At 48.7% G+C, this 16,219-nt stretch overlaps 1 protein-coding gene across 13 annotated transcripts in view; it reads left to right on the top strand.

The window, feature by feature from the left end:
* Positions 1–16,219, top strand: part of SETDB2 (SET domain bifurcated histone lysine methyltransferase 2) — a 1,645,210-nt gene that overhangs the window by 174,537 nt on the left and 1,454,454 nt on the right. For all 13 annotated transcript variants that reach the window (XM_069639329.1, XM_069639325.1, XM_069639326.1 and 10 more), the window contains one exon: positions 1,284–1,329. In XM_069639329.1, the coding sequence (XP_069495430.1) occupies positions 1,325–1,329 (5 nt within the window). In that variant the 5' untranslated portion in view covers positions 1,284–1,324. The remainder of the gene's footprint in view (positions 1–1,283; positions 1,330–16,219) is intronic.

The following is a 16,219-nucleotide window of genomic DNA, read 5'->3' as shown; positions in this document are numbered from 1 at the left end:
ATCTGATCTTTAGGGGCTCAGCATTTTTCAGTTTATCGGGTACTCTGGAGGTTTTACTTCAGAAGTTTGGAATGAACCAGTAATAGTAGCCGATTAACCCCAAAAAGGCTCTCAGATCTTTCTTGATTTTTTGGTGTGGGGGAATTGAGAACAGCGCTAACTTTCTCCTGTTTGGGTTGTACAGTAGCATTACCTGCAAGAAACCCTACATATTTAACCTCAGATTGGATCCATTTGCATTTTCTGAGGTTCGCGGTTAGCCCAGCTATTCTTAACACTCTCATGACTGTGTAAAGGTGGTAAGATCATCTTCCCATGTCTTGCTATATATAACTATGTCGTCTATATAGACTCAACAAAAGTTAGAATATGGCTGCAAGATTTTATCCATCAATCTCTGAAATGTGATGGCGCACCATGCAGACCAAATGGCAGAACTTTAAACTGAAACAGTCCTACGGGAGTAGCAAAGGCAGTTTTCTCTTTTTCAGGTCCATAGCGAGGAACCTGCCTATAACCTGCGTGAGATCTGTTGTTGAAAGGTGAACATCATTACCCAGCCTGTCAATCAGATTGTCAATCTGTGGCATTAAGTGTCAAAGGTCGGAGTTGGCATTCCCCTTTCTAAAGTCTATACAAAACCTCCAGCTTCCATCCGGTTTTGCCACCAACACGATGGGGGAGGACCCGGGGCTATTGGAAGGTTCAATGATGTTGACCTCAAGAATTTGCTCGACTTCCTGAATTACATCTTTTCGAGACTCTGGTAATCAGTAAGGTTTTAAATGTACCACTTTGCCTTCTGGAGTGCCAATGTGATGATAAATATCCTTCACACTTCCAGGCTCCTCTCTAAACACGTCGACAAACTGTCTTATAAGGTCATGCATGTCTTGCTGTTACTAAGATCAGGGTAAATTAAGACATTATTATCCGTATCCTCTGGTAACAGACTGGTTAATAGGATGGCATGGGACTCCGAAGGATTTTCTCTCCATTCCTTCAACAGATTTAAATGGTAGAGTTGGGTGTATAGACAATGGTCCAGTTGTGAAAGTCTATAATTGCGATCACCCATTTGTTCCACCACCTCCTATGGTACATGCCACTTAGGTCAAAAAGTACTAGTGCTATTGACCACTTCTGAAAATAAACTTATATCTATGGAAAAGGACCTTAAAGAAATGTTTTTGTTATAAGAGGTTTTCTGTTGTTCCTGTGCTCTAACCGTGTGAGTCTGTACGAAAGATCTAACAGCCGTCATATGTTCTTTCTCCTCCCAGGTTTCCCTCAACATATCCAGGATATCCTGGGGTTCCTGCCCATGAAGTAAGTCAAACTGGAGAAATCCTGTAGGTGCCTGAATGGTCTTTCTAACTGCAAACAAAGCCAATTGAATCATGTGATCCCAGTTTCTACCATCCTGTTCCACCAACTTCTGTAGTATGGTCTTTAGGATTTTATTAAATCTTCCCACAAGACCATCTGTCTGGAGATGATATACGAAGTTCGTACTGTGGTGATATGCAACTGTTGTTTAACTTTCTGCATGAGTTCGATCATGAAAGGAGAGCTTTGGTCGGTTAATATTTCATTTGGAAACCCTAATCGGGAAAAGAAAGGGAGCAAGTGCTTCATAATGTGTATTTTGGTGTTGGAACTCAGGGAAAAGGCCTCTGGGTACTGTGTTCCATAGTCCACAATTACCAGAATGTATTTATTTCCCAGTGGTGTTTCATCTATTTCTCTGAAAACTTGAGTACCTCTATCTGTTCCTTCTTTCCCACAATGCTCTTTAACCCTAGGGGACATTGCTTTCTCAAGCACCCTTTGGGCAATTTTATCCCTGTGGTGGATTTGAAAGGGATCCTTCCCGTGAATTTTCAACAACACCTTAAGATCACCTCTAAAGTCTGGGTCTATAACTCCAGCTAATACATCAATTCCAAACCTCCATGCTAGCACGGATTTGGGTGCTAGTCTAAGTATCAGGGTATGGAATTGGAATCAAATCAGTGGGTATCAGTCTTCTTTCACCTGGTGGAATAATCTCCTCCATACTGCTACAAATATCAAACCCAATTGAGCCTTTTGTGGCTACTGATGGATCTGATGCTCTGGCACTTAACGTCTCAAATTATAGGGCTCCCTAACTTGTATCGGTTGAGCCGCATCCTACTTCTGACACCATTTGTGAAGGCATCATGACGCAAGACACAGACAACAGATTCAAAGCTCAAACAAAATACTTTAATTAACTTAAATGTCAGGATGGGAGAAGGCCTAACTTGCCCTAGGCTGAGGTGGGGTTTCCCTACCTAAAGAAACTAAGCATAGTCTGAGCAAGTAAGTTCAATTTAAAAGTCTGTCTGTGTCCAAAACCTACACTTGCCCTCACAACTAAAGCTAAACAATGTGTAGGGATGCCAACCACAAATCAAATAGTGTTCCAAAATAAAGCTTGTACCTTCTTCCAGCTCTTGGCTTGTTTTCCAGATCCCATTCCCCAAGTTTAAGAAAGTTCCACAAAGTTTCAGGGTTCCCTTCCTTAAGAAGACAACATAGTTCCAAAAGGGCCTCAAGGTTCCCTTCCTCAAGGCAACCACAAAGTTCATAAGGTCTTAGGTTTCCCTTCCCCAAGACGCTATCTTTTCCAGCTTGCCAACTTGCACTTAGTTTTAGTCTCTTAATAATCAAAACCAGTTCCAGGTCAATCTCTTTTATACATGCATCTTTGTTGGGGGGCGCTGTTGAGAAACCAGGAAGATGGTCGCTTGATCTGGGTGATCCTGCCCCATGAAATCCTATTTTTTGTTACGCTCACCTGGTCTCCACAGGGACGCCACCCAGCCGGGTTACTCGCTGGTATGCTTCTCAGCTTTGCCCTGATGTGGTCTGCGGGGAAGGTTCTGCCTTGTGGTAGAATTTGGCGTGCTCTCCGTCCTGTCTTCTTTGCAGGGGCGCGTTGTTTTTCATGGGCGGGTGCGGTCCAGTTACTTCACTGACTTCAGCCCGTTTGATATTGTTCAGGTAGGTCTTATTGCTGCTCTTTAGTTTTGTTGCTATCCTGCATGCCTTTCTTTGTTTAAAATGTCTTTTTTCTCCCTTAGGTATGGGGAGCTTCAGCGTGGCGAACTGGCTTGGTTGAGCCCCGCTGATAAATGATGGCGCATTAAGAGCGCTCTGATGTGGTAAGTAAGCGCTATGCACAGTGCTGCGAAGTCTTGCCTTTGTTAACCTGTGTTTTCCTTCCTTGTAGGTCGCAGTGTTCTTCAGCGCAAGTGGAATGTCCGGAGTGGTGCCAGCCGAGAGGCGACCAGCCAGGTAAGCCTTTTGAGCAGTTTGTAATTTTGAAATGTCTCTACTGCTTTCTTTAATGTTGCCTCTATCTTCCTCTTTCAGGTCGTTCTGTTCGGGAGGCATGCAGATTCGAGGAAGCTGTTCTCAATAGCTGCAAGTGTTTAAAGATGAAGACTGCAGGTAAGATGCTGCTGCTAATGATGTTCCTTTTGTCTCCTTGCAGGTTCTGCTTCTCCGAGGTTCGAGGGAACAGCTGGACACGGTGAGCGTCACGTTGCAAGCTGCAAAGTAACGCAAAGTGTGTTGTCTTGCTCGGGTGTGGTTTAAATAGCCCCAACAAAAGTCTAGGTAAAGTAGTCCCTATGCTGCCACACCCAAAACACTAGACCGCATAGCTTGGTTCTTAGGAACCAAGCTATGTGGATGCCTCAATGTTGGCTGACAATACAATAAAGTCGTTCCCAAGCACATTGTTTTTCATGGTGTATGAGCCTGGCCCCATGAGGGCTTTTGAAGAGGATGCCAGGCTCTAGAGGCCCGAGTCCTGACTCCACCTGGCCAATGGGTTTGCCAGAGGGGGTTTTGGGCGAGGGTCGTAACATTTTTCAATCAACCCTGAATTGATCCATTGTTTCAGCATTTTAGCTGTCGCAGAGCACTGCGGGTGGGTTGTGGACTTTGCGGCTCTGTTCCTGCCTTGATCCACTCTGTGTGGGCGGCGTACAGAGCCTCGAAGATCAGAATGAAGAGGGGCGGAGCGAGGCCAGTGTAGCACACTTTGGCTGGCAGCCTGGCCCACGTGTTCCCTGAGCTGGGGCTGCCTGGAGTGTTTGGCGCTGTGGACTGAGGGCTTGAGGGAGTCCTGGCTCATGACTAGACAACTTGCCATCCTCATCGCTCTTAAACCGGCTGCGTGGCCACGGCCGGTTGGGGTGGTGTGCCCTTGATCCTTTCTGGTGTTCGGCAGCCTCTGTCCTGCCATGTGCAGCCGCCACCACTCAGGCAGAGGCGGCCCTATATGGGCAAGTTACATCTTGGCATCAGGCTTTGGTCAGGCACCCGGACGCGGGCTGGGGGGGAGGGGTGCGTCCAGCACCGGACAGATATCCTGCTCATCACCCGGTGGCCTTCCAGGCTGCTGGAGGCCACTCTGGTAGCTTGTGCGGTCCCCTGTGTGGTCGGCTGTCAAGATTCATGCCCCAGACCACCTGAAGTATAACAGCCCCCCCAGCAACAGTGGGACTACAGCCCTTAAAAGTGGTCCCAAGGGCCTTTAAACACCGTCATAAAACCACGTGGAGTCAGTCCTGGTGCCTGTGGCACCAGGCTCATTATCAGGAATAGGGCAAGTATTCTCAATCCAACATGGAGGCCTGTAACACAGCTCAATTCCTAGAACTAAGCTGGGCAGACCCGTGTTTTGGGTGTGGTCGGACCCTCTGGTGTGGCTGGCTATATAAGCCACGCCCAAACTGTAATATAAGCTTCGCGTTATTCTGCACTCCTGCAGCTTAACGCTCACTGTGTCCAGCTCCTGCCTACCTGCTTGCCTCCGGCCCGATCCTGAAGCCATCGATCCGGATGCTTGACCTGGAAGAACAAGATTATTCACAACACCTACCTGAGTAAGCAACGGATCCTAAATCCATACCGCGGCTCATTCGCCTCGCCCGCCACTCCGGAGCATCACTGCAACCTGCAAAGGTGAAGAAACAAGGACAGCATTTTTAACAGCACTTACCTGGGTAAGCAGCGGATCCAGGAATCCTTCCGCGCTTCGCTGACTCGCCACTCTGGAGTATCACTGCAACCTGCACGAGAAAGAAGAGAGAGAACTCAGGTTAGCGATACTCGCAATAAATCCAATAACAGCGCCGCGCTCCGCGCATCAACATTTACATGTAATCTTCGCCATCCAGCGCTGCAAGCTCATTTTCATCCGGCACATAGTCACAAACTCTAACCACAACCATCCCTGCAGGAACAAAAGACATTGATTAGAGGAATTGCATAGTGGAAAAAAGGCAACATCGAAAAGAAGGACAAAACGGAGGGAGGAGGAGAAAGAGATAGATTAGAAACTGAAAGACACTATAACTCACTTGAAGACAGCAAGAAGAGTCAGTCTCAGCCGGTCTGGACCCGATATAAGGGCCCACGGCCCAGTGAAGGAACTAGGTCCAACGGAATGCCCGCACGCACAAGGCGCCCCGGCACAGAGAAGCAGAACGGAGAGCTCCAAGGTGAGAAATAACCCCAGGGGAAGGGAATTTGGGATCAGAGGGAGGTGGGAGTCCACCCACCATGGCCCAAACCTAAACACTCCATTCTCCTGTCATAGGCGCTACCCACAGCCCGGCGGATAACGAAGCAGAGAAAGACTGAGAGAGCGCACAGCCGCCCATCCAGCGTCGTGTGGCGCCCCTGTGGATATCAGGCGAGTAACAGTCTGCTCCTGCATCTTCTGCTTCGGGCTGAGCGTTGCCTCCCCGCCCAGTGCTTTCACCCTCCTGGACACTCTAGTAAGTGGAGCTGTCACGACCGCTGGGCGCTGGCGGCTGTGGAAGAGGTGGAAGCTGGGCCGCCATTGAATTGTGCCATCACGTTTTTTTTCCCTGACAGCACTAACGTTCTTGTCTTTTTCAACATGGCCGCCGCCTACACGTATTTACTTCCACACACTAGGCAGCTCGATGCGTTGCAACTTCGGATTTCCCTCTGTTGCTCTCGCTCCTCTATAGTTTTCTCCTTGGCGGTGCTCCGCCCGTGCTGTTCTGTTTCTTCCAAGCCCTTGCTCTCTTTCCCCTTGCTCACTCCCTCCTCCCAGTCTTTCCGGTTTTCCTTCCCCCGTTTGTTTTCACCGGTCCGTTCCTTTTCCTTGCTGTCACTCGCTCTGCTCCATTCTCTACGGAGCTTGCCTCTTGTTACACTCTCATACTCACCTTGCCTAGTATCGCCTGATTGTGCCTCACTGAGTATTTTCTGGTTTCCTGCTTGCTCAAGTACTCCGGAGGGGTTTTTACGCCGTTTGGCTTTTCCTCTCACTCCGTTGTTAGTCCGTCGCGGAGGGGGGTTACCGTGCCTCCTGTTTGGAGCCGCGGTGGCTTCCTTTCGAGGCCGACCTTACCTGCTACAGAAGAAAAGGCTTCCCGCTCTACACGCCAGAAGAAAGAAGTTAAATTACTCTTCAAGCTCAGGTGAGGAGGAAAAGGAACGGGGGAACGAGTTGAGTTCTACTGATGAGGAAGACATTACCGATCAACCTGATAAAGTACCGAGTCCGCCAGCCCAGTTTGATAGCTTGCAACGCCAAAGTATTGAGATGGCAACCCCACAACAACTCCAGGAACTTGTTGCAGCAGTACAGAGTTTGAGTCAGGAGGTTCAGACTTTGAAAACAAACAATGCCGCCCTTCAACAGAGGGTTGCTGCTCGAGAACAGCTCACAGCTGATCTCCCCCCCCTACCCTTGGTATCAGGCAAATTTGATGGCACCGAGAGGAAAGTAAAGGAATTCCTTGATGCTTGTAATATTCACTTTGCTTTCCGAAGAGGCACCTTTTCCACAGACCATACCAAGGTAGGGTTCATGATAACCCATATGACGGGTAATGCCTTAGCATGGGCCACTCCTTTGGTATCTCGATCTGACCCGGTGTTACAGGATTATAATGCCTTCAAGGACCTTCTCAAACAGACTTTCCTCCATATGGAAACAGCCTTTGTAGCCAGCGAAGACCTCCTTGACGTGCGTCAAGGGTATTCAGACCTACTTTCCTATCTGTCCTCTTTCAAAAGAATAGCAGCTGAGGCTGCTTGGCAGGAAGAAGCACAGTATACCATATTCCGGAGGGGTTTGCGGGAGGACTTAAAGGACGAACTAGCCAGAATTCCCTGCCCAGATTCTTTCTCCGATCTCATCAAGGCGGTAATAAGGATCGATTATCGCATGACCAAAAGAAAGAACGAGAAGAAGAAGACTCGTCCTCCCGGATCTTTTCTTGAAACCCACAATTCAACCTCCTCACCTGTTCCTCACCCACCTTCCAGAGATGAACCGATGCAGATTGGTACTATCCGAGCTCCTTTGACAGCGGAAGAAAAGAAGAGAAGGCGAGAAGGCAGTCTGTGTCTCTATTGTGGTTCGGCAAATCACCTTCTGAGAGACTGTCCTGACGTACCCCCAAGAAGGCCGGGAAACGAGCGCCCTCGGTAGTCAGTGGGACAGACTATCGAGGGGCGTCAGTTGGTTCCTATGCTACGCTTTCTGTGACCCCTGCCAAGACCTCCGAAGACCATCGATTGATGGTAATTGCCGTCCAACTCCAGTTCAGAGGACAGGAGATAGAGACACAAGCCTTGCTTGACTGTGGAGCTGCCGGAAATTTCCTAGACACCTTGTGGGCAGACAAGGTGGGTCTTCTCCGAGTTCCAAAGAAGGAAGACCAGAAGGTAGAAGGGGTAGATGGTACTCCTTTATGCTCTGGGCTCATTACCCACACCACCGAGGAAGTACAAGTATCTATCCAACTAACATTCTGAGTCTTTGAAGTTCGATATCATTAGGGCTGCCCATTTCCCTGTTATATTGGGGATTGGTTGGCTCCGCAAACACAACCCAACAATAAATTGGACAGACAACCTGCTGAGTTTTCACTCTTCCTTTTGTCAAGAAAGGTGTTTGCCGGGACCGATGTTTGAGAAAGTCAAGACGATATGTGCTACTGAGAGTAGCTCCATCCACAATATACCCAGAATATTCGAGGAATTTGCTGATATTTTTAAGGAACAACAACCTTCGGTACTCCCCCCCCCCCCCCCCTCATCGGCCGGAAGATTGTAATATTGACCTCATACCTCAGGCCTTGGTTCCTTTTGGAAGAATGTACCCCCTTTCTATGGCTGAAAAGGCAGTTCTCCAGAGCTACTTGGATGACAATCTTGCAAACGGATTGATCCGACCATCAAGATCCCCAGCAGGTGCTTCCTTATTTTTCATACCCAAGAGAGACTCCAAGGAGTTGAGACCTTGTATTGATTACAGGGGTCTAAACCAAGTCACGATCAAGGACAGATACCCGATGCCTATAATCTCGGAGATACTTGAAGCCGTTCAGGGATCAGTATTGTTTACTAAGCTCGATCTTCGGAACGCATACCATTTGCTTCGGGTGAAATCCGGTGATGAATGAAAGACTGCTTTCCGCACTCCCTACGGGCTTTTTGAGTACCGAGTGATGCCATTTGGACTGGTAAATGCTCCCTCTATATTCCAGAGGTTTATGGATCGCATATTTTCCGATCTGTTGGGGATCAACACAGTTGTGTACCTTGATGATATCCTGATATTTTCCCAGAAGAAGGAAGAGCATTCTTCCCAGGTATTGGAGGTGTTACACCGACTCCGATTACATCACCTATTGGTCAAACCAGAGAAATGTGCTTTTGCTCAATCATCCATGCCTTACTTGGGTTTTATACTCTCTGAAGAGGGGATAACCATGGATCCCGAGAAGGTTGAAGCCATTCTCTCATGGCCATCTCCTTCATCTGTCAAGGACATCCAGAGGTTTTTAGGTCTGGCAAACTTTTACCGGAAATTCATCCCAGGGTTTTCGAGGCTCACCTTGCCCATCACTTCTCTACTTAAGAAATCCTCTAAACCATTTCTTTGGAATAAAGAGGCTGAAGACAGTTTTGCCAGTCTCAAAGGAAGATTCTGCACGGCTCCTATTCTTCGGCAACCAGACCAACTGAAACCTTTCATTATGGAGACCGACGCTTCTGCTGCTGCAGTAGGGGCCGTTCTTCTCCAAATCCACTGCGGCATGGAACATCCAATAGCCTATTTTTCTAAGACCTTGACAAACAGTCAACAAAATTATTCTGTCATCGAGAAAGCGCTACTGGCTATGAAATTGGCTTGTCTGGAATGGAGACACTTACTTCAAGGAAGTATGCACCCATTTCAGATACGTACCGATCACAAAAATCTGCAGATTTTGAGGCAACAGGAATGCTACAACACCCGACAAGCCAGGTGGGCGCACTTTTTTGCTCAGTTTGATTTCACCATCACTTATATTCCGGGCTCTCAAAACCAAGTCGCTGACGCGTTGTCTCGAAGAAACGAAGTCAACAAGCCATATCAGAAAGAACTCATGTTTCCCCATACTAAGATCGTCCTGGTTGTGTCATCTTTTCTAGAAGAGGTTAGGGGGGCTTATACTCCTTTAGAAGGACCCGCTCCCACTCTAGGAAAATTACCTGTCGAGGAAAAAGATGGACTGTTTTTCAACCAAGGAAGACTAATCCTACCTACACACGACCTCCAGGTACAAGCTCTTAGGTGGTGTCACGACTCGAAGGTTGCGGGTCATCGAGGCCTTCGTGGTACGCTCAAACTGCTCCAAAGAACCTTCTTTTGGCCCAATATGAGGGCAGACACTCAGGCTTACATTCAAACATGTTTGACTTGTTTACGTAACAAGAATTCCACCCAGAAATCATTTGGGTTACTTCAACCCAGCCCGATCCCTCCAGGTCCTTGGATTAACATTTCTACGGACTTCATCCTCGACTTACCTAAATCCCAAGGTTGTACGTGCATCATGGTAACTGTCGATACCTATTCCAAATTGGCGCATTTCTCCCCATTGTCTGGCATACCTTCTGCTTCGCTCACTGCTGAAGTCTTTCTTAAGGACATATTCAGATTGCATGGTCTCCCTCATAAGGTTGTATCCGATCGTGGCAGCCAGTACACCTCCAAGTTTTGGTCAGCTTTGTGCAAATTGTTGGGGATTGAGAGGGCTCTTTCTTCTGGATTCCATCCTCAGACTAATGGCCAAACTGAGAGGCTGAACGGAACCCTTGAACAATATCTGAGGTGTTTCGTTAATCAGTCACAAGACAATTGGGTTTCTCTTCTCCCAACTGCCGAATTCACGTACAACAATGCTATTCATGCTTCTTTAGGTATGAGTCCTTTTTATTGTACTTATGGATACCACCCCAGATCTATTATACCCACTTTCTGGAAAAATACCTCTCTCCCATCGATTGAATCCGGTTTGGCGCAGCTGAGAGAAGCTCACATATCTGCCAAACAGAGTCTTAAAAAGGCAAGCATTCAATACAAGGACCAAGCAGATCGCCACCGGAGACAGGTGCCGATGTGGGAGAAAGGCTCAAAAGTTATGCTGTCTACCAAGTTTCTACCCCGTTGGGTCAGACCTTCCAAGTTGTCCCCCCGGTATATTGGACCTTTCGACATCCTGACCAAGATCAACCCAGTGGCTTACCGCCTCACGTTACCTAAGTCGCTTAGTCGTGTTCACCCGACTTTTCACTCCTCACAGCTCCGCTCCTATGTGGCTGATGAGAGAAGGCAGAGAGCTCCCAGTCTTCACGTTCCACCCGACCCTAACTCTGAAGAATACGAGGTCTCCCACATTAGTGATTCCCGTTACCATAAGGTTCGCCTGGAATATCTTATTCATTGGAAAGGCTTCCCTTCGTCCGAGGATTCCTGGGAACCCCGATCTTATGTTAACGCACCCCGTTTGTTACGCCGGTTCCACAACCTACATCCCGGCAAGCCCGGGGGGTGTCGCCCTAGAGGGGGGCATACTGTCACGACCGCTGGGCGCTGGCGGCTGTGGAAGAGGTGGAAGCTGGGCCGCCAATTGAATTGTGCCGTCACGTTTTTTTTCCCTGACAGCACTAACGTTCTAGTCTTTCAACATGGCCGCCGCCTACGCGTATTTACTTCCACACGCTAGGCAGCTCGGTGCGTTGCAACTTCGGATTTCCCTCTGTTGCTCTCGCTCCTCTATAGTTTTCTCCTTGGCGGTGCTCCGCCCGTGCTGTTCTGTTACTTCCAAGCCCTTGCTCTCTTTCCCCTTGCTCACTCCCTCCTCCCAGTCTTTCCGGTTTTCCTTCCCCTGGTTGTTTTCACCGGTCCGTTCCTTTTCCTTGCTGTCACTCGCTCTGCCCCATTCTCTACGGAGCTTGCCTCTTGTTACACTCTCATACTCACCTTGCCTAGTATCGCCTGATTGTGCCTCACCGAGTATTTTCCTGTTTCTGGTTTCCTGCTTGCTCAAGTACTCCGGAGGGGTTTTTACGCCGTTTGGCTTTTCCTCTCACTCCGTTGTTAGTCCGTCGCGGAGGGGGGTCACCGTGCCTCCTGTTTGGAGCCGCGGTGGCTTCCTTTCGAGGCCGACCTTGCCTGCTACAGAAGAAAAGGCTTCCCGCTCTACACACCAGAAGAAAGAAGTTAAATTACTCTTCAAGCTCAGGTGAGGAGGAAAAGGAACAGGGGAACGAGTTGAGTTCTACTGATGAGGAAGACATTACCGATCAACCTGATAAAGTACTGAGTCCGCCAGCCCAGTTTGATAGGAGCAGCTATATTATTTTTAGATGGTGGTTTCCCTGGTGCTTGTGTGGCTGGATACTGCGGACCTCTCCTGGCTGGACTCTGCCTCACTACACACTCTGCCCCACACTGAGCCACTGGCAGACTGTGGTGGAGCCGGGCCATTGGCCCTGGGAACACATGACTTTAGAGCTCCACTGAGTTGCGCACGCCCGTGTCTATGATCTGGAGACCACTGGGTTCCCCTCTAAACCTTCTCATCGTTCATGTGGACCTGAAGATCATGCTCACAGCACCTGTCCGACCTCCTGACTGCCCACGACAATGGACTGGTGCCCTTGTGCAGCATTGCTAATGGTGAGTGCTATGTGCCCTTGAGCCCTGTCTAAGCCTGAAAACTTCATTCCCGCTGTGCGCGCCCGTCACCATACAGCCTGAGGCAGCCCTGAGTTACCACCTGGCATCCTGGTATAGCCCAGCAGTGGAGCGCCCAGGCCTGCCTGTGGGTGATGCACTACATCCCAGACGGATCTCTCACTTCCTATCCTGCTGGGCCCTTGTCTGATTTGGGCCATGTTTGAATGACTCTGCAACCCCTCGGTCGCGTCCTACTCTGTGGCTAGTCCTTTGTAACAATGGTTGTGGGCTGGGCGCTGCCATAGGGCCCATAGCGCACACCCTTCTGAGTCCCTGTGGGAGTGGGGCAGCCACAACATCTGGCAGCATTGACACCAGTGCCTGCGCTGTGAGGCGTCACCGTCCACTCCTGGCTTGGTCCCACATTGTTGCCCGGTGTGCTCCACTCTGAGATCCTCAAAGACTGTGGGTGGACCTGCCTGTAAAACCTGTGTCAGCATTTTACCTGAGCTCAATTGAATCACCCACGTGGATGCCATTGCTCTGGCGGCCCCTGGGCTTCTCCTTCGTCCTTTCATCGCTCATCCAGGCATCAAGATCTTGGCCCCAACACCGGCCCAGCCCCCTGCCTGCCCTTGACACAGGACTGCTGTTCTTTCTTTATGGAAACCTGACTTCATACTGCTCTCAATCAACACCCAGTTGGCAGCACGGTCGGGAGGCCGTTAGGGTGACCTACTAGGGATAACTGCAGCGTAATCCCTCCTGTGTCAGTACTTTTTCCAGCAGTCCCAGGATCTTACTAACTTCCCCACCTGCACGGCACCAACCACCCCAGCGCCACAGAGCGGCAGAATGACGAAGGGATCTGGTAGAAAGAAAGAAGTGCCAATGGACTCTTAAACCAATACCGCTGCTAAAGTCTTGGAGGGGGGAACGGGGGTTACAGAATTCAAAGACCATGCCTCAACTTCGGGTGCTTCTCGAGACAACCACTTACTTGTGGCGATGCAGAATGGATTCATGGCTGTGAACATGAAGCACAATGACGGTGTCCACCATTGGCTCCGTGAAATCTAAATTGGAAAAGGAAAACTGAGGTCGACCGATACAATCGTGACATAGCGCAGCTGCAACTGCAGGTCAACAAAATCTGCAACAAATGCAAGGACCTGGAGTCGCGCTCCAGGCGCAACAATATCTGCATAATTGTAATCCTGGAGGCGGCCTGCAAGGGTCTGATGGAAACTTTCGTTGAGAACCTACTGAAGTCACTATTTGATCAATCGAGGTTCTCCACCCACCCCACTTCCTAGTGGAGCGAGCACATCATGTGTTGGCTCCTGTTCCTAGGCCGCCCCCCGCCCCGCCCCACCCCTCCACACCACCTTGACCAGGCTGCTCAACTACCAGGGTAGAGATCTTATACTATATCTCGCCAGGGAGAAGGCTGCACTTCGATCTGAGACCTCCGACATCTACATCTACCCGGACTTTTCTTCAAATGTACAGGCTCTACAAAAATCGTATGATCCAGTTAAGAGAATGCTGCGCATCAGACAGATCCCTTATGCTCTGTTTCCGGCCAAGTTACGTATTCAACATGGTGGCAGAGTGCATTTCTTTGACAACTCAACCAATGCCACGGCCTACATTGAAGCCTCGATTTCCATTCCCCTACCAAGGCATGGCAGCGACCACGGCCGCAACCCTCGCCCGAACAATAACGGGCCTAATATGGACAACGATTGACCAGTGTGGAAATTGAACTGACCTTTCCTTTCATCGTGCCGTTCATGGATGCTGTTCGTGGATAAGTAACCTTTAATAATTGGGTCCGGCCACAGTCAAAGCGGCCGTCTCAACGAAAGCCATTCCTGTTCACAGCCCACCCCAGGACATTTCCAATAACTTGTTGGTGGTATGTCGTCAAGTTGGGGGTGATGATGAGGGTGGTGGGATGGAAGTTTGTTGAGTGAGGGGTAAATGAAGAGCAAGGGGGTCACACGTTACTGGGGTTTGAATGTTTTGAAAATGTATTAACATGTTTATTATCGAAAGTCAGTGCAGACTGTCCCTCGGTCACATGTTGTAGCAACATCCTTCCTATTCACGCAAGCGAGCTTTGTTCTCTATTTAGCATAACCATGATACTATTCATAGTTTCATAGTTTTTATTGATATACATATAACAAAACAAATGTTTTATATATCATTGCTTTTGCATGTTACATTTTAAAAACAGACAATTAATCTAACTCTATCACAATTAACTATTGAAGATAGGATCTCCTTCCTGACTTGGAATTTCTGGGGCCTCAACCAGCCTATCAAGTCGCGTATGGTAGCTGCATGTATTAATCGCCATGATCCGAGGGTAGTAAAGCTGCAAGAAACTCATGCCCATGGGGCGCACAATGAAAGGTTTGCCCCAGTTGGGGACCCCAGCGTTATTACACAGATTACTCTTCACAGGCTAGGAGCGTGATGACAATACACCGATCACTCCTGCACATTATACAACAAATTCAATTGGTTGATGTATGGAGTGACCTCAACCCTGGGGTACGGGAATTCACCTATTATTTGTAGGTGCATGACGCACAGTCCAGGAGTGGAGACATTGCACAATGAGGTCACAGACTTTTTTTCAAAGAAATGGAGATTCTGTTCAAGGTTCCTCCACAGTTTGGGAGGCATTTTAGGTGTGGGTCAGACAGGAGGTGATCTCATCCTGCCTCCTCTCCCTCCTTTTCCTTCCCCCCCTTGACCATCTCCCTCGCCTCCCCTACCTCCCACCCTCACCTTCCCCCCCTCCTCCTATTTCCCCTTCACCCCTGCCTCCCCCACCCCACCCTATTCCACTACTCTCCCTATTCCACTCAGTTAATTGCTCTTCTTGCTATTTGTTGATTGATTCATATTGTTATTTGCTTCTACCGTTACTGTTTGTTTTTTTATGTATTAAGTTGTCCAACTGTACAGCGCTTTGGTGTAAAGCGCTTTATAAATCAATAAATACAAATACAAGAAGAGAGTTGGGCAGCGTTGAAGCTGACTTGAGACAGCTAGAGAATGAATATGGCACGTCTCACAACAGAGCATTATTGGGCCTCATTAAAGGGAACCTGTTGAAATGTACGGAATTGGCGGACAGAGAAGTTCGCTTGATGAGTCATCCCATTCAGGCAAGGCGATATGGGGAGGTGGATAGACCGGGCCGATTCCTTGCAGGCGCCATTAGATCTGAGAAAGGGGCGCAACACATCACTGTTATCAAAGGGACGTCAGGAAATATCCTTACTGCACTGGAGGCAATCAACGGCGAATTCCACCAATATTATAAGTCTCTGTATGCAAACTCTGATAGGTGCACTAATGCAGAGCTGGCGACCTACCTAAATGAGATCCCACTCCCAACGCTGATGCAGGAAGCACCGCTAGCGCTGAATCAACCACTCACACTTGATGAAATCACAGAAGCAATTATGGCTCTCCCATCCGGAAAATCTCCCGGCACCCAACCATATAGGTATTGAACTTTATACAGAGTTCTGTTTAATTCTCGCTTCCACGCTGTTGAAGATTTGGGAGGAATCTCTCCAATTCGAACATCTACACCCCTCACTCTCAGAAGCTGTAATCGCTGTATTGCTTAAACCCAACAGACCAGCCTCTGAGATGGCCTCGTAAAGACCATTATCCCTAATCATTTCAGACACCAACATTTTTCCAAAGTTACTGTCCACCCGTTTCCTACCATTTATGTCATCACTGATCCGCCCGAATCAATCCGGGTTTATCCCTGGCCGCTCCACAGCATTCAACCTGCGTAGACTATTCTGCATCATGTCCCAAATTAACCTGAATGCTCAGGCCGTGCCCGTTACGCTTGACGCAGAGAAGGCCTTTGATTCCGTCTCATGGCAGTTTCTTCTCGCAGTGCTCCAGCCAATGCAGTTCAGGGATCATTTCATACAGTTTATTCGTCTGCTGTATGCTGATCCGGCAACCAGAGTCCGCATTGGCGGCACGCTATCACCTGTGTTCCCCATGACCCGCGGGACGAGCCTGGGCTGTCCGCTAACCCCCTTACTCTTCACTCTGACAATTGAGCCCATTGCACATATAATATGACTTGAACACTGTCACAGAGGTCTGCATATAATATCTCTCTAT

This window comes from Ambystoma mexicanum, chromosome 7q (assembly GCF_040938575.1).
Source record: "Ambystoma mexicanum isolate Mex_15411 chromosome 7q, UKY_AmexF1_1, whole genome shotgun sequence".
NCBI lineage: Eukaryota > Metazoa > Chordata > Amphibia > Caudata > Ambystomatidae > Ambystoma > Ambystoma mexicanum.
This window is presented reverse-complemented; position numbering and strand designations above follow the sequence as displayed.